Raw genomic sequence first — 27,009 nt, 5'->3', positions numbered from 1 at the left:
CAGCAATGCTACAGGATTTCTAGGAACCAAGGAAAAGATTTGCTACTCTGATAGCATATTTTGGAAAATGGGGTGCACTCATGCAGGTGTAGTCGGCTTGATTATTTAGTGGATTACTAAACCTTTTGCTTCCCTGGCAAACCATTTCTTACCTGACATTGTTTCAGTTTTGTGTGGCTTATGGTGCTTTTGTTGCTGTTGCTGGAGGTGAGGAAGGCATCTCTGGCCCAGCATGTTCAGTGAACAGTAACAGTGTTTTTGACTTTTAACTTTTTAGAACTTAGATATTTTTAGCAAGAAAAATAAACTATCTTCACATGGATGGATTCAGTTATGTAGGAAGCTAAGTCAGAGCACTTTGAAATGCAATACTCAGACTTTCCCCTAGATTCTGAAAGTCATGCTAAATGAGAAGAGCAGCTCTTCACACCATAGGTGCCGACTCGTGGGTGCTCCGGGGCTGGAGCATCTATGGGGAAAAATTGGTGGCTGCTCCGCACCCACCAGCAGCCAAGCTCTCCACCCCCCCCCCCCCCCCAGCTCGCCTCTGCCTCCTCCCCTGAGCATGCCGCGTCCCCGCTTCTCCTCCCAGCGCTTGCCGCCACAAAACAGCTGTTTCATGGCATAACAAGCTGTGGGAGGGAAGGGAGAGGAGCGGGAACGCGGCGCACTCAGGGGAGGAGGCAGGGAAGAGGCTGGGGCGGTGATCTGGGGAAGGAGTCCAGTATGAGCAGGGAGGGGGCAGAGTTGGGGTGGGGACTTTGGGGAAGGGGTTGGAATGGGGGCGGGGCAGGAGGGGGCGGGGCAGGGGTGGAGTCGGGGGGTGGTGTGTGAGCACCCACTGGCGCCAGGAGAAGTTGGCACCTATGCTTCACACTAATTAATGTCTCTTTCCTGTATGGCGATTCATATGATCACCGAGGCTCACAGTACATCCACTCCATTATAATATGGAATACAGATATTACAAGTGAGATTAATGCATGCAGCAATTTACAAGCATTCACAGCTCCACACACTAAATGCCAAACAGATTCCAGCTATGTGTCTGTTGAGACATGGGGACCTTGGCATGAGCTGGCACCTGGCCTGCCAGCGTCACAGTGGGTTTTGTTTTTTTTTTAACATCTCATCTGGCTAAACAATGTTTAAGAAGATTGATTTTTTCTTAATAAGAATTAAGAACAGTTCAACAATAAGTATGAATTCTTCACAGGGTAAATATTAACCTTGCAGGATTGAGTCCTTAAGGAATAAAGAGAATTTCAGATTTATTTTTTGCATACTCAGGAATTTAGTATGTTGACTTGTTTACACTCTGATCTAAGAGTGTTTGGTTTGAATCTGTTGTCCTGGAAGGAATTAGCAGCATTGGGGTGTCCCACATCAGTTAAACAAGCACTGCCAGGTCATTTATGCCTAACGAATGCATGTTTTTAATAATTGGCCAAATAGCAAATAACTTAGTCTTGGTATTTGCTGAATATAGACTATGAATCCAAACAATGGCAAGGGACAACAGATAGGGGTGAGGGAAGGGGTCAGGCAAGCAGGAACAAGCATGTAATGGGTGTCTGCAACAGGGAGGGGAGGCAGAAGTATCCTGGCCTGGGCCAATGGAGAGAAAAGGAAAGTAGTTTTGGTGTGTGATCAAATGCAAATATTCTCCCACAATGCTGGTATAAGTAAGTGAATCAGAGTTGTCACATCCTTAAGCCTACACTTCACCTGCCTTTGAAGTAAGCAAATATCCATCCCATTCTGCTAAATGTTGATGGATCATTTATATCTGATTATTGCCACTACTGTAACAATTCACTGTTTTCTTGGAGTCACTGTACAAAGAAACATCATAGCATTTTTGAAAGGAACACTAAATAATTCAACCAGTTCTATTTTTAATATTTAAGCCCCAGTCCTGCATAAGGATCCAGTGCTTGGTCCTTGTGCTCTTGAGGAATTCCATTGACTCCAACATGACCCTGAGGGGCTCTAGAGTAGCAGATCCCGGTGCAGGATTGAGGCTAAGCCTGTAGCAAAGGAAGAGATGAAGGAAGTAATATTTTAATTTTTCATTATATTTTCAACAGTGTATTTTTAATTTGTCTTTGTTCTCTTCAGAGGCGAAATGGGTCCAAAGATAGCCTGATAGAAGAAAAATCTCAGATATCCACTAACAGCCTGGATGGAAAACACACTGCAAAGACAATAAAAACTGTATATGCATCACGCCTCAAGATAGAGACTTGATTGCCATAACTGAGGACGGTGAATGGATTCTGTTCCTTTGAAATTGGGAATTACACAACAGTTCAGATACTCTTTAGCTGGAAAATATTTCTTTGTCATAAGGAAAGAAGAAAAATGTAAACTGGAGTGGTGGTAATTTCCTTAAATTAAAAACTCCAACCTGCTTGCCCTGAAGGATGATCACTGTTTTCATCACTGGTTCCAGTTACAGTTCCTTACTTGATTGCAAAGAAGCTGACTGGTTAGACAGTTGGAAGGAAAAGTGTTAACACAATTCAACAATTGCCAGATACTATATTTTCAAGAGGAACAGAAGAATTGTCATGACAGATCAGACCTTGGTCTAATTAATTCAGTTGCCTGTCTCCAAGAGGCCAAGACCAGATACTTCAGAAGAAGCAGTAAAGCCTTCATAATATTCTTGGCCAATTGTGCAATACTATATAATAGTGAGGAAATCTCTTCCTGACTCCATCTGATGATCAGCTTATACCCTGAAAATAATAGCTCTTATGTTTATTTTAGCCTAATGCAACTGCAGACGCTGTTCTTGTTCATATAAATGTTGAATCCATGTTTAGATAATTGCCACAATTGTATCTTGTGGCACTGAGTGTCATGTAAAAATGGATTTCCTTTCACCAATTTTAAATGTGTTGCCTTTTAATTTTAAATATCCTCTTGTTGTATTGAGACAGTACTTGCTTAGCCTTCTCTGTACTATTGACTATTTTATATACCCCTACCACATCTCCTCTTAATTTTGGCCCTTGAAAACTACAGTGAAAAATGTCTTGAATGGCCCAAAGGCCAGTGTAATAAGATTGCCTAGTACACACAGACTATAAATGCTGGCTGGACAAAATTGTACTATAAATCTTGGAAACACTTCAAAGTGGCTGCCTCAGATGGGGTTGGCTAACAGAGTTGGTTCTTTGGCGCAGGCTTCATTGAACTAGTCTTTTTAAGCTCTTCTCGTATGAAATCCCCCAATAATTTGAATCATTTGCAGTGCCCTTCTCTGGACCGTTTCTTCTGCTCACTCATTTCTGAGATGAGATGACCAAAACTGAATGCAATATGCAAAGTGAAGACAATATCACTGAATTATCTAGTGGCATCTTTTACTCTATATTCTCTTTGTAAAATAGTGTAACATCTTGCTTTTTTGACTGCTGTTGCATGTTAAGCATATTATCTTCAATGAGCTGTTCTCACTGATGCCTGGATCTTCTGCTGGCAGGTTATGTCTAATTTAGAACCCATCATTGATTCTTTGAATGTGCTTTACCTTCCACTTGTCTACATTGAATTTCATCTACTATTGTGCTAACCAGTTTCCTGTGTCAGCTAGGCTGTTATGGAGTCAAACAAAATCCTTCCCAGGCCTGTAAGTAATTTTGCACTGAGTATATATTTGCCACCCCACTAACAACAGTCTGGCAGAGGTTGACTAACCACATTGTACACTACTTGTTCTTCTACAGTTTGCTCAGACAGTCTACTCTTCCATACTGATAAGTGGCTATTTAGCCTTACTTTTCTATGCTATTGTTTAAATCAGTTTTTAATCTATAACAGGCCTTTACCTCTTATCCTGCACTTACCAAGTTTCCTCAAGCGCCTCTTGAGAGGGACTTCATAAGAAGGCTTGGGAAAGACTAACTTTAATCTGTCAAGAGACAAGGTGGATGAGGTAAATCTTTTACTGGACTAACTTCTGTTGGTGAAAGAGACGAGTTTTTGAGGTACAAAAAGAAAAGGAGTACTTGTGGCACCTTAGAGACTAACCAGGTGCCACAAGTACTCCTTTTCTTTTTGCGAATACAGACTAACACGGCTGTTACTCTGAAACCTGAGGTACAAAGACTCCCATAGTATGTCCTCTCCATTCACCAAGAGGAGAGTGAGTGGTGCATCATGGGAAATATAGTCCAGCCAGAAAGCCTGCCACAGAGGACAATGGGAGTACAAGGCCCCTAAACTACAATTCCTGGTGCAATGCATTGTGGCATCAGTTTGAATTAGAAATGTTATAATCTTTTAGCAAAATACTCTGGCCAAAAATAGAAACTTTCAGGGGCCGGGGAGGAAGGGAAGAGGAGATCCTCTTTTCTGACCAGATTTAATATTTGTAGATTCTTCATTCTTAGTTCCTTTAGAATGATTAATGCCATCCAGTGCAATATTGTTTGTACTGTGTCAATCCTAATGAGGATCAGATTCACTCTGTGGTAGGTACTATACCATCACACAATCACTACTCCCATAGAATTTCAGTCAAATCTGCTACTAATTTTTCCCCAGTATTTCTATATTTGACATTGCTTCACCTTCACTACCTGTGAACAGTAATCCCAGGATAAATATTACCAGTCCCCAGTATTTTTTGCAAGTGCAAAATAACAAAAAAATTAAACAAAAAACAGCCTGTAAAATAAAAATGGAAAATCCCACAGTGGTTTTAACTGTCCTGTGGGACTGGACCCAGCCCTCCCACTCTGGGCGTTGTGACCTGTGGTTTGACTCTCTGCCATTTGGCTCAGTTGCTGCCTTCTTGCCCCCCACTATCAGAGGGGCGGCCAGACCAAACCTAAGCGGTGATGTGACCCTAAGTGCCAGGGCACAATGCCCAGAGCAGAGCTTGGCCCACCCCAGCAGGAAAGGAGCTGCCGGCTACATGCAGGGCAGGCTCACTCTGCAATCTGCCCGCCCCCCAGGCTTCCCACAGTAAAATGAAATTCCCCCAAAACCCTGCAAAGTTATAAAAATAATAATTCACTGGGCTCTAAATATTCTCTCTTCCTTTGTGGTGAAGACTAATATAAAAGCACGATTTAGTTCCCCTGCAGTTTCCTTATGCTTTCTGAACCTCATTTAGACTGGCAGTCACATAGAATTGGGCTAAAAAGTTTTTAAACGTGGCTCAGCTTTGTTTACACTGTCTGGTCCAACTGTTTTTATTTGGTCCAACTGTTTTTAAAGGCTGTTTAACAAGATTTCTCACTGTTGCAATCTGCTTCTTTGGCAATACAGATGGAGACAGTCATTGTTCTGTTTTACACTCTGATGGCCTACAGGACCAAATACCACTGTCAGCATACTACTTTTCTGATGAATCAAATAACTACATTACAAAAAAATCCCCCTTCTTGAAGTTTTGTGTCATAGTACCACCTCTTAGAATGCTCCAAGGATATCAAAATTATGTTATGACTAACCCTACTTAATCCTGAGTAACACACAGGAATTGATTCAGGAATGTACTGTAAATCAAGGTACACCTCGCCTCTTGTTTGTTCAAGAATAAGCTGTTCCAAGGAGCAATTCTCCACAACGTGTTTGCAGTGATGTTTATTCATTGCCCATTATTACTGGTATTTTGTTACTTCCCTGACGTTTCTCAACATTCTGACTTCTTTACTGAGATATAGTCTGGTAAAACATCCCTATTACTATACAGTACTTGTACTTTTATGACCTGAATTTTGTATCTGCACACATTTCACATCCTGGCACTCTTCGCAGTCTATGGAATTCTGTGTGTACAAAGCTATTCCCACACATTTGACCTACTCTCTCTTTCTTGTCTAGTGTAATTTATGGGTTTTGTATAGTTTCTAAGCACTCACAGCAAGAAATTGTGGTACTTCATTTATTCTACTACGTGTCAGAAATGCTAGGCTTTCTGCCTCTGCTATTTTTTCATTTATGCTTCTTGGTAGTTGTAGTCTCATTTATAAGGTGTGCATATTATTATGTACCTCATTTTTGACTGAAGATTCTTTCAACTGTATTTCTAATGTACCTAACAGGTTTTAATGTGTACCATGTTTACTTCTCATTAGCTGCCATCTTAGTCATAGCTTGTTTTAAATAATCCTTTAAAACCTAGCTAACTTTATGTGCTGGCAGTCTTATTCCTTTTGGATAAAGAGGAAATTACTGTTAGTATGCCACTCTGTATATCCATGTAGCTCTTATTCAGATTCTTAATCTGCAACTCTTATTTAGTCTAATCTCTTTGTATTGTTGGGCTCTTGGCCCCAAAAACATTACATCATTTTTTCTGTTCAATATCCAAACAAGCCAACCATCTCTGTACAGTTGAACTCAGATGCAAATCAAGATGGAGTGAATTTTAATTCCTTCATGATTTCAGGACAACTTTTACTATAAAGCTAATTATAAAGATGGCTGTTTTAAAATACATGCAAGATCTCAGATCAGACTATGAAGTATATACTGTATGTACACAAAGTTAAAAATTATCCATGGAACAGCTGTGTGCTTTATTTTAAATTGAGTTGATAGGTGGCAGTGTCAAAACTTATGTCCAGGTTATTTAAAATCAAGTAAAACTGTTAACTTTTATGGTAAATTTTGTGCTTGCATGTTACGTATATTATTTGCACTACATGAGAAGAAAATCACTGACTAATTTGATGGTAACATCTGTGTAATGCCAACTAAAAATCAACTTGGGGATATAACTTCACCAGAGAAAATGTATTCCATAGTAGCTGAAAGTGGTGCCAGTAAATGTTTTTACACTCTTAGAATGAAGTTTCCATTGCTTAAACACTGACAAGCATCGAACTATCTTCCCAATGCAGAAAGAATGGTCTAAAATATAATATATGTGATTTTTCATAAATCAAGCTGCTTGGCTTTCTTTGGTAAATCAGGGACACATCTCCTTAAGACTCTGGCCCCTAATTCCTTCCTACATCCGTTTCCTTGATAGCTAATACAGTGAAAGGAAATCACCACCCTTCCACACAAACATTTCCATGTGCTTCAGTTCTTGTGAGAATTTGAAGAAATATAATGTGATCTGATAGATTACTGTGTGGTACCCTTCTCCTCTGATTAACATACAATAGTGTGATTTTTCAATTCTATATATACGTAACCAGCCAAACAATACTCTAATCCACCCAATAGCTATGCTAAGTATGTTTGGGCTAGTCAGGACTGGTAGTCAAGCTATTTGAGTAATTTACATAGATTGAATTTCTGAATGTAAATTACTTGCCTGTTAATTGTGGGCTTGACCGTAATGAAAAACACAGGCCTTCACCTCTATACTTAAATGTTCAGGATTATCAGAGAAGCTCGAGTCATCACTAGAGAATCACACAAGAGTTTGGGACACCACGGGGCAGTATCAGAAAATTAAACCAGCGTAAAATAACTTCAAACTCCTCCTAATGAGGCAGGCCAAAAAACCAATGCCCCTTAAGCCTAGCTGTAATTGAACACAACAGGCATGTTCTCCTTTTTCCTCCCGTATTTCTTGCATAGTTACCCCACCCGCTATGGTGGGGAGGTATAAGTACCCACTTAGAACAGATTAGGCAATTGCCTTCCCCATGAGAATTAAAAGGAAGAGATTTTCCACAACTTGAAGAACAGTGAATAGGCACTAGAGAAATTATCACCATTACAAGCAATTAGTGACTTTGCTGAATGGGTTTTACACCTGAGTCCTGACAATGTAACAATCTGAATGATGATTTTAAGTACAGCTAAATACAAAAAATATTCTTTTATTTCCCTTACAATAGTGGCTTTGGCAAGGTGCCATCCAAATGAATGGTGAGATGTCTTCAGGTATCAGAATGTATTTACTCCTGTTTGGCTGATAAGCAGAATAGGCTGAATGAGAGAATACTTGTCACAACACATACTGGTATACATGGTAAGATCACTGAGCAAGCTCTCTGCAGGTCATGAGACTCTGGACAGTACAAAGAACAATAATTTGCTGTAAGAAAGAAAATGTCATCCACTAATCTATATTGACTGTTTTCATTTATTAAGTCTACCCTAAATCAAGTTACACTGGCTTGAAAAAATATTGTATGTGGTTTGTTGGTATTAAGACTATGAATCCATATGAGAACTAGAAGAACAAAGGTGGTGTGATAGTGTTGTTTTACTGAGCCCTCTCCTTCTCCTGGGGTTCTCAGCCTTTTCGATACCAGGCTCCCTCTTCCATCAAACAATGCGGGAAGGGCAAGGTAGTTGTGACTTCCAGCCATATGGCTGCAACATCCAGGTTAGGAATTCTTGCCCTAGACATTAAAATACACCCTTGTCCACTCAGGATTTTTCAGATGGCTGCTAAAGACCATTTCTCCTCCACTGCCCAAATTTTTAAAAGTTAATGTCAGATCCTAGGGAGCCTGTAAGAGTAAATTGACAGAGCAAGTAGAAGGGAAAGGCCATGCCCTTTAAGAAGCCAGGCTTACCAGACAACAGGCTTTAGAAAGTTTGACTATTTCAGGCTAGGGGGTAGTCCAGCTGGTTTCACTCACTGATAGAGTGGAGCCCTAACTATTAGTATCCTATTAGCTGCACTTATCTTGCAGGTGCTGCTTCTCCTCTTACTGAGTAGGAAGAGCTTGTATTTTTTAGGGTCCCAGCCTTCTCCCACTCCTGCATGGTTTGCAAAAGCATGTTTCCTCAGTCAGAGGAAAGGCAACAGCAGAGAAAGGTGTACTGTGAACCGTACCAGTGTAAGAAATGTTACTTGAAAGATCCTGCAAAGATAAAATCTGTGGGGACATAGAAGTACGGACTTGAAAAAGCTTATTTACTATAGTGAAGATGACTTCAAGGACAAAAGTTCACTAAGTACTCAGGGAACTGGTACTAGAGTGAACAATGGATGAAAGAAACAGTACATACTACCACAAAAGGGAACTTCAGTCTTGTTATATAGCTCCCAGATCAAGAGGAGAAAAGGCCACATAAATAACTACTCCATATATCTTTTTTCTTACCATGTTTGTTGTGAGCAGGTCATCCTGATCCACTTGTGAGGACTTGGTAACACATCCTGACATTGCTTCCAAGGTCAGGCCACCCAAATCAAAAAAGAAAAGGAACGCCCTTGGACATGCATTTAGGCAAGGCTCTCTGGTAATAGCATTATCAAGCTTGCTAGTAGGAAAAGACACCAAATGGAGTGACCATTTTAAAGGCTTTCAGTCTGCCTGAAAGAGAAGTGCCTTTTGATGTCATACATAAGGAATGGACATGAGAAGAATGTTGGCAGGCTCAGAGACTCACAAAGTTGAGCGTATCAACACCATATTAGAGAGGCATTCCCAATGAATCCACAGCATCACTTTTTTCTTGTAAAGTCTACTGTAAGGTTGGGTCAGTCAATAGGGGCCTGAAGCTCATTCTGAGTTGAAGTCCCCAGGAAAATTACCTTAAATGTTGAAATACTTAAGCTCACAAAAATAGATCAACAAAGCGGATAGCTCCTTTTGAACAAGAAACACAGTATCCCAAACAAGAAAATGGCTTTCCCCCCTTTCCTGAGTTTTCAGACGTTTTAACCCTTGTAAGAATCCAGTGACAAGAGGCTGCAGAAACACTGGTCTAACTTCAGCTAGTTTCTGATAGGTCAAATTAGTTACCAAGTTTACCTGACAGAATGAGTCTTTTAGACTGACAGGTGAAGGTGGGTGAGGTTATCTTTTATTAGACCAACTTCTACTGATGAAACAGAAGCTTAAACAGAGCTCTCCTTCAAGTCTGGGAAAAAGAACGTGGTCAAACAAACAATCTACAGAGGGCAGTTAAGAGACTCATTTGGGCCCAGATGCACTAGGCCACAAAGGCGCAGATTTGCATATCAGGTAGATGGCATCTTTGAGCAGGCTGTGTGGAACATCAGAGGCAACATCTACAGCTTTCTACCTTCTTAGGAGCTAAGATAGGGTTATGACGAAGCAACATGATCTGCTGGGGGGGGGGGGGGGGGGGGGGAGGAATGATACAAGGCACCTTCTCACACTGACGGGAAAAGTTGAAACCTGAGGGAGTGGTTGTAAAGGTGTATCTAATTCTCCCTCCACTGGATGAAAAAATCATTCCTTGCTAACACTGTTTTTCTGAGAATGAGCAGAATGATAAATTCTTATTCAGGTGGATGGAGAAGAAATACATTCTGATGTCCCCAATGGATAATTCCTGATCTATAAAACTACCTGTGAGAATGTCTTAGCTAGAGTGAGAACAAACCTGGCAGCAGAATATCAGCAAGGGAGAATCAAGGCACAGAGAACATTGCTAATATACTAAGAGAAGTGCCTACATTTGAAGCCAGGTAAGGGTTGCAAAATAGCAGCACAAAAGTAGAGGCTTTACTAATGTGGATAACTACCATGAAGAAAAGTTACATTAATGAAAGGCCACCTTTGGAAACTAATGAAGAGCTGGTTCAATAGCCAATGAAGCTAAGTCCATGTCTACATTACAGAGTTAAGTTGACGTAAGTTATGTCAATGATCATAAGTAGCTTTAATAACCATCAACAACATCAACGCTCCTTGTGTTGGCTGAGTGCGTCCACAGTCGTTGCTCTTGCATTGACAGTGTTGCATTTTAGATAGCTGTCCCACTGTGCAATTTATCACCCTCTGCTGCTAGGAAGAGTTCACAGTGCATCATGGGGATGTGCTCGTCCTCCAGAGATGCAGGTCTTTCCATCCCATCGTTCCATGAGCTTCCTACTTTATTTCATGCCGTTTTTCTTCAACAGCCCTTGTAAACTGTGTGCCCGCCCTCTCTGCCTAACAGCATGGACCCTGAGCTACTGATTAATCTGGTGACGAGTGTTATGAACACAATGCAGCTGGTCCTTCAGTATTTCAGGAGATGCGAAACAGAGTGAATCTGTAATGCCTGCCCTGCTGTCTGCCACGGAAGCAAATTATTCAAGATTGCTGCTGGCATTCACGGAATAGTTTGCCATGGTGGGCCATCGGTCCTGGGCTCAGGAAACAAGCACTGAGTGGTGGGATCACATTGCGATGCATGTATGGGATGACGAGCAGTGGCTGAAAAACTTTCGGATGCGCAAATACACCGTCTTGGAACTGTGTGCAGAGCTCACCTCAATTCTGTGGCACAAGGACACCAGAAAAACCCTTTCCGTAACTACTGTTGTTAGAGATATGTTGTTCATGTCCATTCCTGGGTAGGTGTATGTGTGCTGCGTGCACAGTCGCCAGAAGGTTTTTCCCACAGTGATATCCATCGAGTTGGCTCCAGCACCCCCTGGAGTCACGCCCTCATGGCGCTTTATATAGGAGCCTGCCAACCCACCACACCCTCAGTTCCTTCTTGCCGGTAACTCCAACAGAGGGGTAGGAAGGCAGGTTTTGGAATGGGCATGAGCAACACATCTCAAAGAACAAGAGTTACAGCAAGGTTACTAACCGCTTTTTCTTGACTGCCTGCTGATGTCCATTCCTGTGTAGGTGACTCTCAAGCAGATGATGGAGGTGGGTTCAGACTTCAGTGGCAAGTGGGAGCATAGCTCTGCCAAAACAGCATCATCTCTAGCCAGCTGTGTGATGGCATAGTGGGTTGTGAAGGTGTGGACTAAAGACCATCTTGCCGCTCTACAGATATCCTTGACGGAAACCTGTGCCCCGAATGCTGCAGAAGGCCCTTGTGAAATGTGCTATCAGTGCCAGAGCAGGGACTTTCGCCAGGTCATAGCATGTGTAAATACAAGAAGTAATCCATGAAGAAATTCTTTGGGCCAAGACTGGGAGGCCCTTTATCCTGTCTGCCACTGCTACAAAGAGCTGAGAAATCTTCCTAAAAGATCTGGTCCTATCTATGAAGAAGGCTAGCACCCACCTGACATCTAGCGAGTGGAGCCTCTGCTCCTGGCTTTTGGCATGTGGCTTTGGGAACAAGATGAGAAGAAAAATGTCATGGTTGTTTGTGGAACTCAGACACCACCGTTGGGAGGAAAGCTGGGTGGGGGCGCAGCTGCTCCTTGTCCTTGAAGAAGACCGTGTAGGGTGGTTCTGAAGTAAGGGCCCTGATTTCTGAGACCCTCCTGGCTGAGGTAATGGCTACAAGGAAGGCCACTTTCCATGACAAGCAAAGCAAAGAGCATGTCACCAAGGATTCAAACGGAGCCCCTGAGAGTCTTGAGAGAACCAAGTTAAGATCCCAAGATGGGATTGACTAGCTCACCTGCAGGTAGAGCCTGTCCAGTACTTTCAGAAAACAGCTACAATGCGCGTTAACGAAGATGGACTTACCGCTCACACCCGGATGGAACGCTGAACTAGCCGCCAGGTGCACCCTAATCCAAGACACCGACAGCCCTTGCAGTTTTAGATGTAACAAATAGTCCAGGATACACGGTATCGATGTTCGAGTGGGTAAGATCCCCTTCTGCCCTGCCCAGATTGAAAACCTTTTCCATTTTACCAGGTACGTGACCCTGGTGGATGGCTTTCTGCTCCCGAACAGAACCTCCTGAAGCAGGCCTGAGCACACTAATTCCGAAGGGTTCAGCCATGGAGCTTCTAGGGCATCAGATGGAGGGACTCAAGGTTTGTATGAAGGAGACGTCCGTGTTCCTGGGAGATCTGGTCTGGAAGTAGCGGTAGGGTGATTGGTCCACCACCCTCCTGGAGCTCTCAGTCAGAAAACCAAAGTTGGTAGACAGGCTGTTGCTATCAGGATCAGACTCACTCCCTACCCCTTGAACTTCAGCAGGACCTTGTGTATAAGCAGAATGGATGGGAATACATAGAAAAGATGGTCCTTCCAGGGCAGAAGGAACGCATCTGCCTGCGAGCCCAGACTGTGATCATGAAAGGAGCAGACCTGTAGATACTTCCTGTTGTGTTTTGTTGCAAACTGGTCTATCTGGGGAGTTCCACTGCAAAATGTACCTCACAACATCCGGGTGAATGGACCATTCATGATTGGCAAAGGACCTGCTGAGATAAGGCGCTAACCCATTCTGGGCCCCTGGAAAGTAGGAAGTCTTGAGGTGGATTGAGTAGGTTATGCAGAATTCTCACAGGCTTCCTGGCATAGGTGAAAGGAGCATGCTCCACCCTGTCTGTTGATATAGAACAGGGGTTCTCAAACTTCATTGCACCACAACCTCTCTTCTGACAAAGTTAATGACTCCTGGGGTTGGAGCTACCTGGGATGGAGGGTAAGGGGGCAGCAGGCCAAGCCCTGCCACCCCAACTGGGGGGAGAAGGGGCTGCAGCCAGAGCTCCATTGCCCCAGGTGGGGGTGGAGCTCAGGCTTCAGCCCCAAGTCCCAGCAACTCTAATGCTGGCCCTGGCAACCCTATTAAAATGGGGTCCTGACCCAGTTTGAGAACCACTGATATAGAACATCAGTCATGTTGTCTGTAAGCATCGACAGACATTTGTCTTACAGGTGGGGCTGGAACATTTGCCAAGCAAGACGCACTGCTCTGAGTTCTCTCACACTGATATGTAGCAAGAGCTCTTTCTGGGAGCAGGGGCCTTGAGTCCTGAGGGGCCCTAGGTGAGCTCCCTATCCCAGTTTGGAAGCATCAGAGACTAGAGACATTGATGGCTGTGGTCTCCTGAATGGAACACCAGCACATACCACCCCTGGGTCCAACCACCATAAGAGGGAATTGATCACCAAAGGGAGAAGTGTGACCACTCTGTCCAGGCAGTCCTAGCCTGGTTGGTACACTGTCACAAGCCAGGCCTGAAGCGGTCCAAGTTGCAGCCTCACATGCTTTACAATTTATGTACACAATGCCATATGCCCCAGGAGCTTCAGGCAGGTCCTCGCAGTGGTGGTGGGATGTTTTCTGAGGCTCTCTCTGATTGAGCTCAGTGTCTAGAATCTGGCTTCTGGTAAGAAGGCTTTGGCCTGGACTGAGTAGAGGACCTCACCTGTGAACTGTATTCTTTGAATGTAGTGCTTGCTTCCTGAGCATTAATTGTACTAAGCAAGTATTCTTACCTACAGCCACTGTGTTTCAATGTTAGCACTGAGGATGTATGTATGTCACAAATAGACTTGTTTAATAACCAGATATAAAACAAACTTTTGGTCAGTCTCGCAATTAGGGCTCTCACAGCTGGGCGTAACTCCAGCTTTCATTGAGAAACCAGTCCCTAGGGGTGGAGTGCACGGGGTACTGAGAAGGACCAGGAACCCATGAGGAATGCAGATGGGGAAGGTACATACTGGTGTACCTTCAGGACTGCAGAGTTCAAACTGCTGACCAGAGCCATCATGAGCATTGTGGGATACCTCCTGGAGGCCAATTAGGGCATCTCCACTGAGGCTGCGTTGTTCTAACTACATTGCAAAAAGCTCTATGATGCTCATCGAGGTAGTTTTATTATGTCGGCATAGCAGGAGAGTTATATCAGAGGGAGGAGCATTTCAGTTCGTACACTTTCGCTGTTCTGTTGACAAAACTATGTAGTATAGACAAGGCCTGAGCCTCTGAGCAGAGTTCCTTTGCTGATCAAAGTTAAGGAAATGACATATTTGGAGATCATTTCTACTCAGCAGTAGATGGCCTGCTGACAGCCAGTAGGGGGCCTGCACTGTGTTCCAATGTTGCTTCCCTCAGAGGTAGCAACCCTTAAGGGCTAGGGGAGTATCAATAGTCTTGCTCGAAGAATCAAAGACCCAGGAATGAGAATTTTGAACAGATGGTATATCTGGAGAATTAATATAATCCCTAATATAATCCCCAAGTTTTCCATTGCATCCAATAATTACATCTTGCTTCACTAAGTTAGACTTGTCTAAGTCTTCCCTTGAGGCAAATTTGGAAATAAGACACACAGTTAACCATTACATATTTGCCTGATCAAGAATGGAATTTTTGATTTCACAGTATTTAGAAATGAGAATTAAGTCACTTGATGGTACAATGAAAGCATAAGTCTTTCAGCCTGAATAGCGGTAGAAATTCCAACCACTAACTTCCGCCTTGTGTATTTGGTTCTACTTTTAATAGGTGAAGGTATAGTTTACAGCCTATGATTGATGCTGAAAGACACACTGATCTACTACATTCAGGTAACACTTGAATGTGTATAAGTGCAATTAAGCTTTATAAGCAATGCAACTTGGAAAGTGAAGATTTTCAAATGGAACAGCTGAACAAACAATTTATATTTCCTCACACGATCAAAACCAAGGTACTTCCAGTCACTTCAAGTGTTAAAAAAGTTTCCCATATACTCTTGGCAATAACAATCACCATTTATTACTTATTCTGGTTCAGTATTAATGGACTAACTTGATACTCACCCCAAATAAATACATGGTAGATGTACTAGCAAATCAGGATCAATATTTTATTTCTTCAGTATAAGAACTGATTTTAGTTAACTGAGAAGGTGGTACGTAGAAAAATTCAACAAATGCAGCAATTAAAAATATATAGTCTTTATTTTTTTAGTACACAAGACCATACCCTCACCACTGGCACATACAGTTAAAAGCTACTTGAGTCTTCTTGTGAACACACTTGTAATACGTTACCATGATTTTAGGATTCACAAATTCCATGTTTTTAAAATTCATCTACCTGTATATTTCTTCCAGAACATTCTTCTGGTGAAAGAAATGCTGCCGAACTTGAGCTGGTTCTGTAGAAATGTTTACTGAAAAAAAAATGTTGAATATCAGATGAGATATGTTTAAATTATTCTTTAGCAATCTGCAAGATCCTCTAGGGTGGTAGAAAATAGCTTAACAAGGTCAGGTTTTGTTTCAGCTTTGAAACAGTTAAGTCTCTGCAAAGGCATTTTCAAAGTATCTTCAGAGGTTAATTCCTAAACCAAATTCCCTGCTCCATTAAGCAGGACTTCGGATCCTATTTTAATTCCGAGCACTATTCTAAATTTAGTTACAACAGAAGCTGTCACAAAACTGTCCCTTATACAGCAGAATCATGGGAGAGATTAATTCCCAACATCAAATAATGCTGCAGAAGGACTTTTTTTATGCCTTTCTTGACACCACAAACATTAGTAACAAAAATGAATGGGCAACACAAAGGCAAGAAGGCTATATATTCTTAAAAAATGCTTAGCTGTAAGGTATGCCAGTTGAACTCGCCTTAGTCAAGAAATATAAAAATGTTATACTGGAAGTTATAGGAAGAAAAGTACTTCTAAAAAAATTTTGTGCGTGTTATTTGTAGTGTTATTTAAATAGTTTAATGCAAATAAGAACAAGAGAACTAAAAAAATTCACTTCCAGTGGAAACTAGAAAAAGCTATTATGATTCACTTCTGACTGCTGCAATTTAGCTTTGGGGCAATAGGCCAGACAACTGCCTGAAGTTTGATTAGCTTATGACATTGTGCACCAATATTCTGCAACTAATTTCAGTTTTAGAAGATACTTATGAACATTTAATAAGTAAAAATAAGTTAGATGATCCTTGGACACTGGAGCATTCTGCGTGACCTTACAAGCTAAGTAACCAATTAAGCATTACAAAAAAAAAAAAAAAAATTCACAGATTTAGAGTTCTGTACAGTAAAAGTGTTCACCAAACTTTAAATAGACATGACAATCTGCTAGCAAATAATCAGTGTTTATGGAATAAGACTTAAAGGTACTACCCGTATACAAATGGAACCTTTCACTTTAACCAACGTAGACACTGAATTCAAAAGCACACACACATTTCTATCTTACCATAGTATACAAGGCCGTATGTACAGAAACTGTAGTCTTCTATTCATTCAGACTCATTTTCTCCACTGAACAGAAACAAATACAAGTTAGTACAATGAACATGTATGTATTTTTCCAACCCCACCCATCACCACTTTCTTGGATTTTTTTGTTTATCAAAATTCTGGCAAGCTCCAAGAGATTAATTTGATGTCCATTATAATGGTAAGAAAAACAATACTGAAGGGAGGATATAGCGGGGGTGGGTGAGGTTGTGTGGCCCACAATGTGCACGATGTCAGACTACTATTAAAGGATCATGACAGTCTCTTCTGACCTTAAAGGCTGCTCATGCCTACCACTCAAACATCAACTTTTCTACAGAGATTCTGTCCTTGCAGAATTGAGAAGAGAAAAGGTACATAACCATCTCCCACAACAATTTCAGCAAGAGTTTTTGTATGCCTTTTCTGACGCCACGTTCACTGTGAGAGATAGTGAATGGGTAACACAAAGGCAAATATTTAAATTTGTAAAGTGATCATTTCATTTCTCAGTGAAAAACCTAGCTTAACAGCATATAAACAAATGGTCACCTCCAAAAGACCAATTTAGAAATAAATTTTTGAATTATATACAAATGTCAGGTATTCCATTAAAAATAATCATACCATTCAGGAACGGTCATATCAATTTCTCGTAAAGTGGTATTTGTCACCTAGGCAAAGTGCATCAATGGGCCTTGTCTGCCTACATCTGAAAAACAGGAGAAAAAAAGATAAAATATAACAAATGTCTAAACAGATCAATTTAAAGTCAAACTAGTCTTGTATATAAGTAAATTTTGTCCTCAATGACGCTAGCTTCATAGGGCTCTTCTGGCACCCAGCGATTATGTAGAAGACTCAGCCACATTTCATACTAGCCTTAGGGAGGAGGCTGCTCTACAAAACGGAAGGATTTCTCTCTCCTCCAAATTGTGTGATCTGCCCATGACTGACCATGCTGATTTAAAGGGTGCATTGTGCAGTGAAAAAAACAGTCCGAAACCAGAGCATTTTAGGGAATGTGAGCTATGGATGCAAAAAACAGGATGCAGAAAACCCAGTCTTCCAAAAGGTGTAGCCTTCACCTCTACAAAACTGGACAGATCTCCCAGTACCGCACCAAATCCCGGGTCGAGCACGTGCGATTTATCAGTCTACTCGTTGCTGTTCCCCAGGCAGCAGGAGCACGCACAACCGAGACACCTAACGCGGCGAGGAAGGGCTTGTGGCTTTCTTCACATCGCCTGCGTTAGTTACAAACCTGCACGTGCACCCCCCTCAAGCCAGGGAAAGTACGCGGAGCTGAGCAGCCATTGGGCCGGCAGCAGGCACCAAAATCCACGCGGACCCGCCCGAGGATGGCCGCTGGGACCCGCGCCCCAGTCACACGAGCGGCGGCGGCTCCCCCCGCACGAGACAGGTCAGCGGCACCAGCCCGCCAGTCACGCCGCTGCGACCCAACGGCTCCCTCGGGACACGCTTGGGCCTGCGGGGGCGGCCGTCTGAGGGGCCGAGCGGCCACAGCGCGGCCGGGCTGCGAGGGGCGCGAGCCCCCGAGCCGCTCCCCTTCCCTACCCGACCGAGCCCACCGGCCTCGCGCCAGGCCAGCCACGGTCCCGGGACGCGGAGTCTCGGCTGGAGGGGCGCGCGCTGCACGCACAGGGCGCGGGGCTCGTGCACGGTGCTAGGCGCCGCGAGGCCCAGCCAGATTCCCCCCAACCCGCAGCACATGGCGCGTGAACCGCCTCCTCCCCCGCCCCCCACTACAGACCCGGCTTCCCCGCCTCTGCTCGCGAACCTCGCGCCCCCTGCCCCGCGGCTCTGGCCGGGCCGGCTCACCAGGAGGCCGCTGCTGTTCCCAAACCGACCGGCCCGGCGGCCGAGTAGCAACCATCCGGCACCTCCAGACCCATCCCGCCTGAGAGAGAGAGAGACTCCACCCCCCGCTCCCAGCAGGCCCCGAGCCGGACAAACCACTCTGCAGGGAGGGGCGGCGTGTACCACCGCGAGGGGGGGCCCGACTGTACCAGCGCCTCCTACAGACAGGGAAGGAGGGGGAGAGGGAGGGGAGTGTACCACACCGGGAAGGGGGCGGGGGGTTGTAGTAAATACGTTACTCCACCCCCCTTGAGGGGCTGGGCAGGAGCTCAGGCGAAAGAAAATTCTTCCCTTGACCTCGCTGCTGGGTCTACGGGGGGCAACCTATATCTGTGTAGGTTTCAGAGCAGCAGCCCTGTTAGTCTGTAGTCGCAGAAAGAAAAGGAGGACTTGGGGCACCTTAGAGACTAACAAGTGAGCTGTAGCTCACGAAAGCTTATGCTCAAATAAATGCGTTAGTCTCTAAGGTGCCCCAAGTCCTCCTTTTCTTTCTATGTCTGTGTGTCACAGGCAGGACATTTCTCTCACAGCCTGAGCAACGTAGCCAGGTGGACCTAAGTTTTAGGTATAGACCAATGTGCTGAAATACAAATGCTCAATCCGTGCTGTTAAACCAATCACACTGTGATGCTCAGGTGGGGTTTCGCAATCTGAGGGCTCCCCACTCAAGCTAGACGAACTTGAGAGGCGTTAATCTTAGGCCTCGTCTACACTGCCATTTTACAGCACTGCAATTGTCTTGCTCAGGGGTGTGAAAACACACTCCTGAGCGCTGCCAGGTTCAGCGCTGTAAAGTGGCAGCGTAGACAGTGCACCAGCGCTGGGAGCCACTCCCCTCTGGGGGGGGGGGGGGGGTTTACAGTGCTGGGAGAGCTCTCTGCCAGCTCTGTGATGTGACTACACAAGCCACATGAAAGCGCTGCCTTAGGGTAGGTCTACACTGGCAGAGTTACAGCACAGTGAGTTACAGCACAGCTCAGAAAGCGCTGAAGGGAAACTGTTGTTGTGTGTTCACACTGTCAGCTGCCTCCGCAATAGCGTCTCACTTGCGGCGCTATTCGGAGCGGTGCACTGTGGGTAGCTATCCCACAGAGCACCTCATTCTCTTCTGCCGCTAAGACTTTGTAGGAAGGTGGAGGGGGTCGCGGGGCATCCTGGGTCCTGTGCCAATACCCCGTGATGCATTGCTTCACATCCCAGCAATCCCTGTGCTTGTGGCCACATTTGATACCATCTTTCAACCGTTTGTGTACTGCATGTCCTGCCTCTTCTGGCTGCAGGAATGGATCCCGAACTGCTGACCAGATGCTGCTCGCTCTGACCAACACGTCACGAGTGGCAGTGGAGTTATTCCTTAAACTACAAAGGCAAGAGGAGTGCGACATTGATCTCGCCTTGCATAGTAGCTACGACATGAGATTGCTTGTGGCATTCACGGAGGTGCTGATCACAGTGGAATGCCGCTTTTGGGCTCGGGAAACAAGCACTGAGTGGTGGGATCACATCGTGATGCACGTCTGGGATGACGAGTGTGGCTGCAGAACTTTCAGGTGAGGAAAGCCACATTCCTGGGACTGTGTGATGAGCTCAGGGGTGAAAGTAAGTTAAAGGACTTACCGGTACGCTGGAGTCCTGAGCAGGGGACGTGGCCTCAGCTGGAAGAGGCATGGCCTGAACCGGAAGAGGCGGGGACTTTAAATACCCGGGCCCTTTAAATCAACATTTAAAGGCCTTGGGGCTCTGGCTGCGGTAGCGGTGGCGGGGAGCCCCAGGCTCTTTAAATCACCACGGGAGCTACCAGATGCAGAGGCGGCTGGGAGCCCCAGGGCAATTTAAAGGGCCCAGGGCTTTGGCCACCGCTACCACAACGGAGCTCCACGTCCTTTAAATCACCGGAGTCCTAGGGGCTCCCAGCTGCCGCCGCTACCCCTGGGGAGCCCCTGGCCCTTTAAATCACTGCTGGAGCCCTGCCGCCACTACCCCAGGGCTCCAGCAGTGGGCTCAGGAGGCGATTTAAAAGGCCCGGGGCTCCGGCCGCTGCAGGGAGCCCTGGGCCCTTTAAATCGCCAGCCTGGGGAAGCCGGTCCAGTGCAGCACAGCATACCGGACTGGCTTACTTTCACCTCTGGATGAGCTCGCCCCAGCCCTGCAGTGCAAGGACAAAAATGAGAGCTGTCCTGCCATTGGAGAAGCACATGGCAATTGCACTGTGGAAGTTGGCTACTCCAGACTGCTACCGATCAGTCGCTAACCAGTTTGGAGTGGGAAGGTTGACTGTTGGACTTGTGTTGATGGAAGTCTGAAGGGCCATTAATTGCATCCTTCTCTGAAGGACTGTGACTCTGGGCAACGTGCGTGACATTGTGGATGGCTTTGCACAAATGAGCTTCCCTAACTGCGGAGTGGCAACAGATGACAGGCATATTCCAATTCTGGCACCAGACCACCTAGTACATTAATTGCAAGGGATATTTCTCAATGGTTCTCCAGGCGCTTGTGGATCACTGTGGGAGTTTCACAGACATTAACACAGGCTGGTCTGGAAAGGTGCATGATGCACCCATCTTTCAGAACACTGGCCTGCTCAGGAAGCTGCAAGCAAGCACTTTCTTCCCGGACCAGAAGCTCACTGCAGGGGAAGTCGAAATGCCCATTGTGATCCGGGGAGACACCGCCTCCTAATGCCGTGGCTTATGAAACCATACACAGGGCAACTTGACAGCAGAAACGAGTGGTTCAACAACAGGCTGAGCAAGTGCAGAATGACTGAGTGTGCTTTTGGCCATTTAAAAGCCCACTGGCACTGCCTCTATGGGAAGCTGAACCTGGCCAGTGACAATATTCCTATGCTTATAACCGTGTGCTGTACGCTCCATAATATTTGTGAAGGGAAGAATGAAAGCTTCATTTAGGGGTGGACCGCAGCGGCTCAGCGCCTGGAGGCTGAGTTTGAACAGCCAGAGACCAGGGCTATTAGAGGGGCACAGCGCAGAGCCATAAGGATCAGGGATGCCTTGAGGCAGCATTTTGAAGCTGAAACCCACTAATATTTGTTGCTATGCTTGGGAGTGCAGTGCTGTAATGCTAGAAGGTGATTATGTCCAGGGTTCATATCCAACCTTCTCCTTTGGAGTACAGTGCAGCAGGTATTGTGCTTCGGCAGCGCCTAACTACAGAGGGATGGTGTCACAGGGCGCAGATTCACCAGCGGCGCCTCCTGCTGGTCATCTCAGGGAATTAGCATTCCAGCCTCCGGAGCACCCTCTTCAGGCCGGTGTCTCGCCTTGCTGCTGGTTCCCATGTCTCTCCTCGGTGCCCCTTTCACTGGATGCTGCCCCTTTCACTGGATGCTGCCCCCTGGCAGTGCCCTACAGTTCTGGGTCTTCCCCTCCCAGGGGAACCCCCCACCCACTATCCCTACCTCACCTCAGTTGTAGGCTCCTGCCAGTTACCATCTAGCCCCTGCAGCAGACTGCAGTATGAGCCACTCATCACAGGCAAGGTTAGATTTGGACCTGCTGCCTCTGTCTAACCTTGGGCTGTCCCCAGCAACCCCAGTACCTGTTGGGCCTAATGCTAGGCCGTAGCCTGGGGCTTTCCTGGCTGGAGCTCTCCAGGCCTTTCCCCAGCCCTCTCCAATCTAGGTACTCTGCTTAGGTCCCTGCAGCCAGATCTCTCCCTCTCAGAAGCTAGAGAGAGTGTCTCTTCTGTTCCTGGCTTCCCTGGCTTTTATAAGGCCCGCTGGGTCTGTTTGGCGTGTGGCCCCCAGCTACGGCTGCTTTGCCAATCAGACCCAGCCCTCTCCCAGAGCTATCTTAAACCCTTCTGGGCCCAAGCAGGTGTTTACCCTGCTACAGATGGGTGTTGAATGCAGTGGGTCGTGGGAGTCTGCAGTACTGGACTGTGAGGGGGGGAGGAGTGGAATGCTGTGGGTATAGACTGGAGCCAGGAGGTTGATAAAAGTGTGTTGGTGGTGTCTGCGGGGAGCATGGGAAAGAGTTTTGTGATAGCGGCTGCAGGGGAGAGTAGGCAAGGAGCTGCTCGGTTTGAAGAGCTAGTATTGCCTGGAGCATGTCTGCTTGGTGCTCCATAACATTTAAGAGCTGCTCTGTGGCTTCATTCTGGCATGCTGCGTTCTCCTTTCAGTTCTTCTTCTTGCTGTCCCACCATTCCTTCAATTCCTGTTTTTTGGCTGCGGAGTGCATCATAACATCACACCGGAAGTCCTCCTGAGTTCTTGGTTGCTTTCTAATTCCGCGCAGCCGTTCAGCCGCCGATAAAAAAGAGGGAGGCTGGGCTCCCAAGGTCATCTCTGTGAACTTTAAACACAACATTTTATAGAAGCAGTATTGTTTGCAACACAGAGAACACTGATTCAGTGATTTAAAATACAGCCAGTACTCAGACACCTGTCACTAATTGGCTGATCCCAGGCAAGCACACATGAGCCACAAGACCCCCAAATGGTGCAGCGGCAGGGTAAATCACTCTTCCCAGACCTTGCTGTACACTGGGCATGTGGCTCTTGGGGAGAGCCAGCACTGTAGTGGGGGCCTGATAACATTCCTGTCCCCACACTTTCCACAGGATGTGATCATTATGGAAGATATCTCGCTGGTGAGGGTCAGCAGGGAATCAAGGGAAGGTCTTCTCCAAGACTGCGGCTTCCGCCCTAGCCCCTATGCGGCTCGCCTATGTGCAGCAATGGTTCTCCCCGCACCACCACCACCCCCCATGATGGCACAGTGGCATGGGAAAGTTACCATTAATGGGGCAAGAAACAAAACAGCTGTCCTGAAGAACCTGTGGCAATGGGTTGCCCAGTATCTCCATGAGAGTTTCCTGGAGATCTCTGAGGGAGATTCCCATGAAGTGAGGGAGTCAAACAACAGCCTGTTCCCCCGCTCAGACTAGGCTTGTGGTGGGAGACAAGTCTGCTTTCTGCAACCCTCCTTCCCCCAACAATTCGCTTCAGTGATTCCCAAAATCACATCCACTTACCAGGGGCCTCCTCTCCTGTTTGCGCTTTGCCAACATCCAACAGCTGTGACTGGCTAGTCTCCTTGATTTAGTTGGGGGTTGTTCCTGCTTTGAGTAGGGGGTTGGACTAGATGACCTCCTGAGGTCCCTTCCAACCCTGATATTCTATGATTCTATGATTCCGCCTGGGTAGAAAAGAGTTCCTGGTTGCATGCATTTCTGACCTCCGAGTCATCCTCTGCCTCTAGGTCTTCTTCCCCTTCCACATCCTCGTCCAAGATTTCCTCCTCCTCCTTGCTCAGTCCACTTTCGACCGGCATGCAAGCCACCAAAGTATCCACAGTGGTCTTTGCAGTGGAGGTGGGGTCGCCGCTGAGTATCGCGTCCAGCTCTTTTTAGAACCAGCAGCTTGTGGGTGCAGCACGGGAGCAGCAGTTTGCCTCCAGCGCCTTGTGGTAGACATTCTGCAGCTCCTTCACTTTGACTCTGCACTGCAATGTGTCCTGGTCATGGCCCCTTTCTGTTATGCATCGTGAAATCTGTCCATAGGTATCATAATTCCTATGTGTGGAGTGCAGCTGGGACTGGACAGTCTCCTCCCCCCAAATGCTGATGAGGTCCAGCTGCTCAGCATTGTTCAAAGCGGGAGATCGCCTGGTGCGTGGAGCAGGCATGGCCTCCTGGAAAGATGCGCTGAGACCACTGCACACATCACCGAGCAAACAGGAAGGGGACTTTCAAAATTCCCAAGGAATTTACGGGGTAGGGGTGACGGTTGGTCACTTGAGGGTAGGGCAATAGAGTTCAAATCGATGACCAGAGAGGCAAGACACCTCCTGGAGGCCAATTGCAGTGCTGTAATTAACCATGGTGTCTATACTGGCACTGCAACGCTGTGTCCCTGGCGCAGAAAGCTGTACGCCTCTCATTGGGGTGGTTTTTTTACAGCGGTACAGCAGCGCAGTTTCTGCGCACTAAGTGGCTTGGCCGTGTGTACACCTCAAGAGTTACAGCGCAGAAAGCTGCTTTATTGCACAGAAACTTGCCAGGGTAGATGGGGCCTTAGTGTAGCTAATTCAAGCTAACCTTGCAGTGAAGATGCACTCTCAATACTTTGTCCACTGCACTGGACTATTTGTTGCTGGTAAACACGGAACAACTTCCACTCAGGATAGCAATATGTTTTGAGCATACGTTTTGTAGTTATTTAAAAAAAAACCAAACATTTTGACTGGTTAAATAAAAAATCTACACATTACTGGGACAACAGGACAGCATATGAAAAACCAGGACTGTCCCAGTTAAACCAGGATGTATAGTCGCTTTAGCTGTAGTACAGAAATGGCTTTCTGCAGCAGAATTAATCTACTCTGAAGTTTCTCTTCTGTGGAGTTTATAAACGTTGCAGAAGCCCAGTCCAAGCAATGTCCCGTTGCACAGAAACCCTGAGTATCCAATTATTGTTATTATTTAACATTTTTTATATAGCATCATTTTTATACATGGTGCTGTGCAGAGAGAGTGACAACATGGTCCCTGTACCAAGGATCTATGGCATTCTATGGACCTGAATGAAGTCAATGGGGTGCCATGTGGGCATTGGGTCGGCCAATGCAGAACAGTTTGCAGGTTTGAGGCCTAGGTTAGATATGATATGACAGAGGGACACATAAGCTCAGGGGAGAGGGCAGGAGGGTCTCACAAACACACACAAAACTTGAGTAATGACGTTGCTTGTTTTCCCTAATAAAACAACATAAGTAAATAATGTTATGACGTGGCAGAACAAAAGATAAGATAGAGAATTTTAAGATTTTTGAAAGAGGTCAGCTTTTAGTTAGGCACCAAAATAAGTGGCTAGATTTCCTTAAGAATTCACCAATTTCAGTGCTGAGTTCTCTTCAAAATCTGTCCATAAGCATCACACTGGGAGTTGAGAGGTACTGAGCACTTTTGAAAAGCTGGCCCTTATTTAAATACCTACATGGGAGTTGAGCTGTTTTGAAAATCTGGCTCCAGATGTGACAGCTGAACACTTGACAATATGGCCTTGAGCTCTTTGAAAATCTGAGCCCCTCAGGGAAAAGAAGATAATATAGATGACCACACAGGGGATGCTTGTGCACAGCACCTTCTGAAATAAGATCATATATTCAGCTGAGTGGAGGAAATATATGTTCTATCTTTTGCCTTTCGATAAAGTGGCCATTGCTTAAGGGGGAGATGGTTCTTTTTAATTAGACTAACACCTCTGATGGGGTTGGAAAGGTTTTGTTTGTTTAATTAAAAAAGACTTGTTTGTACCTTTAAGGTCTAGTGATGGTATGACTATACCTCTGGTCTATAAAAAGTGTTCTTCTGAGCTGCTGATTGCTTTTAATGTTAGTTCTCATATGGGGAGGATTCAGGAGAGACAGAATTTTTGAACAGAGCTATCTAGGTTCTCTTGAAAGTTGGAAAGTTTCCTAACAGAGGAAGAAAATTTGCAAATTTAACACCAGTAATTTGGACTTGAATAGGGACTGGGAGTGGCTGGCTCACTACAAAAGCAGCTTTGTCTCTCCTGGAATTGATACCTCCTCATCAATTATTGGGAGTGGACTACATCCACCCTGATTGAATTGGCCCTGTCAACACTGGTTCTTCACTTGTGAGGTAACTCTCTTCTCTTCATGTGTCAGTATAATAATGCCTGCATCTGTAATTTTCACTCCATGCATCTGAAGAAGTGGGTTCTTTACTCACAAAAGCTTATGCCCAAATAAATCTGTTAGTCTTTAAGGTGCCACCGGACTCCTTGTTGTTTTTATAGAGGAAGAGGAACAATTTGGCTTTTTTCCTCCCTGTTGGTATTTTTCTCCCCTGCTGCTGGCCTTTTATTTTTGTAATTGTTGGAATCTTTACAGACACATTGGAAAAGTCCTTTCTCTAGTAGTGAAGTCTCTCTGATAATCTCTACAGAGTTTCTCACTAGCTAATACACTAGCTAACCTTTCACACTACTTAATCCTATTTAGGTCTTTATAGATATCCAGAGATGCAGACGTCAGTTCTAGAAAGAACTGCCCAGTGGTCCATGGTGCTCCCTTCCCCTCTTACTTATATTATCAAAATATATGAATTCCGCAGCCAGCAGGTTTGTTCTCTCCAGAGAGATAAAATAGTCTCAACTTATATTACTTTCTCATCGATTTACCCAGGTGGCCAAGGGGAATGATGTGGCCCCATCTCTGCCTTTACCCTTCCTCTTGAATATCAATGCTGTAAAAGCAGCTTATATTCTTCACCCCCCTCAGTGCTGATTTCGGAGGAAGAGCAAGCTCTCCAATCATTGTTTTTTAAGACTATAATCAGTTAAAACTCTTCT

At 45.2% G+C, this 27,009-nt stretch overlaps 1 protein-coding gene, 1 long non-coding RNA gene and 2 other non-coding genes across 9 annotated transcripts in view; 1 reads left to right on the top strand and 3 right to left on the bottom strand.

The window, feature by feature from the left end:
• The window catches only part of EPB41L4A (erythrocyte membrane protein band 4.1 like 4A), a 212,415-nt gene extending 205,529 nt beyond the window's left edge, over positions 1–6,886 (top strand). For all 5 annotated transcript variants that reach the window (XM_043547061.1, XM_037901537.2, XM_043547063.1 and 2 more), the window contains 2 exons: positions 2,122–3,998; positions 4,111–6,886. In XM_043547061.1, the coding sequence (XP_043402996.1) occupies positions 2,122–2,250 (129 nt within the window). In that variant the 3' untranslated portion in view covers positions 2,251–3,998; positions 4,111–6,886. The remainder of the gene's footprint in view (positions 1–2,121; positions 3,999–4,110) is intronic.
• LOC114018372 lies at positions 814–18,767 on the bottom strand. 2 transcript variants are annotated; one of them, XR_005225694.2, is made up of 5 exons: positions 18,624–18,767; positions 17,409–17,493; positions 16,759–16,823; positions 15,638–15,713; positions 814–2,030 (listed from the first exon to the last, which is right to left on the bottom strand). It is a non-coding gene; the product is annotated as an uncharacterized LOC114018372 (long non-coding RNA). The 2 variants fall into 2 exon arrangements; XR_005225693.1 differs by lacking the exon at positions 814–2,030 and having other exon boundaries at positions 15,480–15,713.
• LOC114018380 lies at positions 15,980–16,113 on the bottom strand. Its single transcript, XR_003563743.1, has one exon. It is a non-coding gene; the product is annotated as a small nucleolar RNA SNORA13 (small nucleolar RNA).
• LOC114018381 lies at positions 17,125–17,256 on the bottom strand. The gene has a single exon (XR_003563744.1). It is a non-coding gene; the product is annotated as a small nucleolar RNA SNORA13 (small nucleolar RNA).
• Positions 18,768–27,009: the final 8,242 nt, after the last annotated feature.

Source organism: Chelonia mydas, chromosome 5 (assembly GCF_015237465.2).
Source record: "Chelonia mydas isolate rCheMyd1 chromosome 5, rCheMyd1.pri.v2, whole genome shotgun sequence".
In the NCBI taxonomy this organism is placed as follows: Eukaryota; Metazoa; Chordata; order Testudines; family Cheloniidae; genus Chelonia; species Chelonia mydas.
This window is presented reverse-complemented; position numbering and strand designations above follow the sequence as displayed.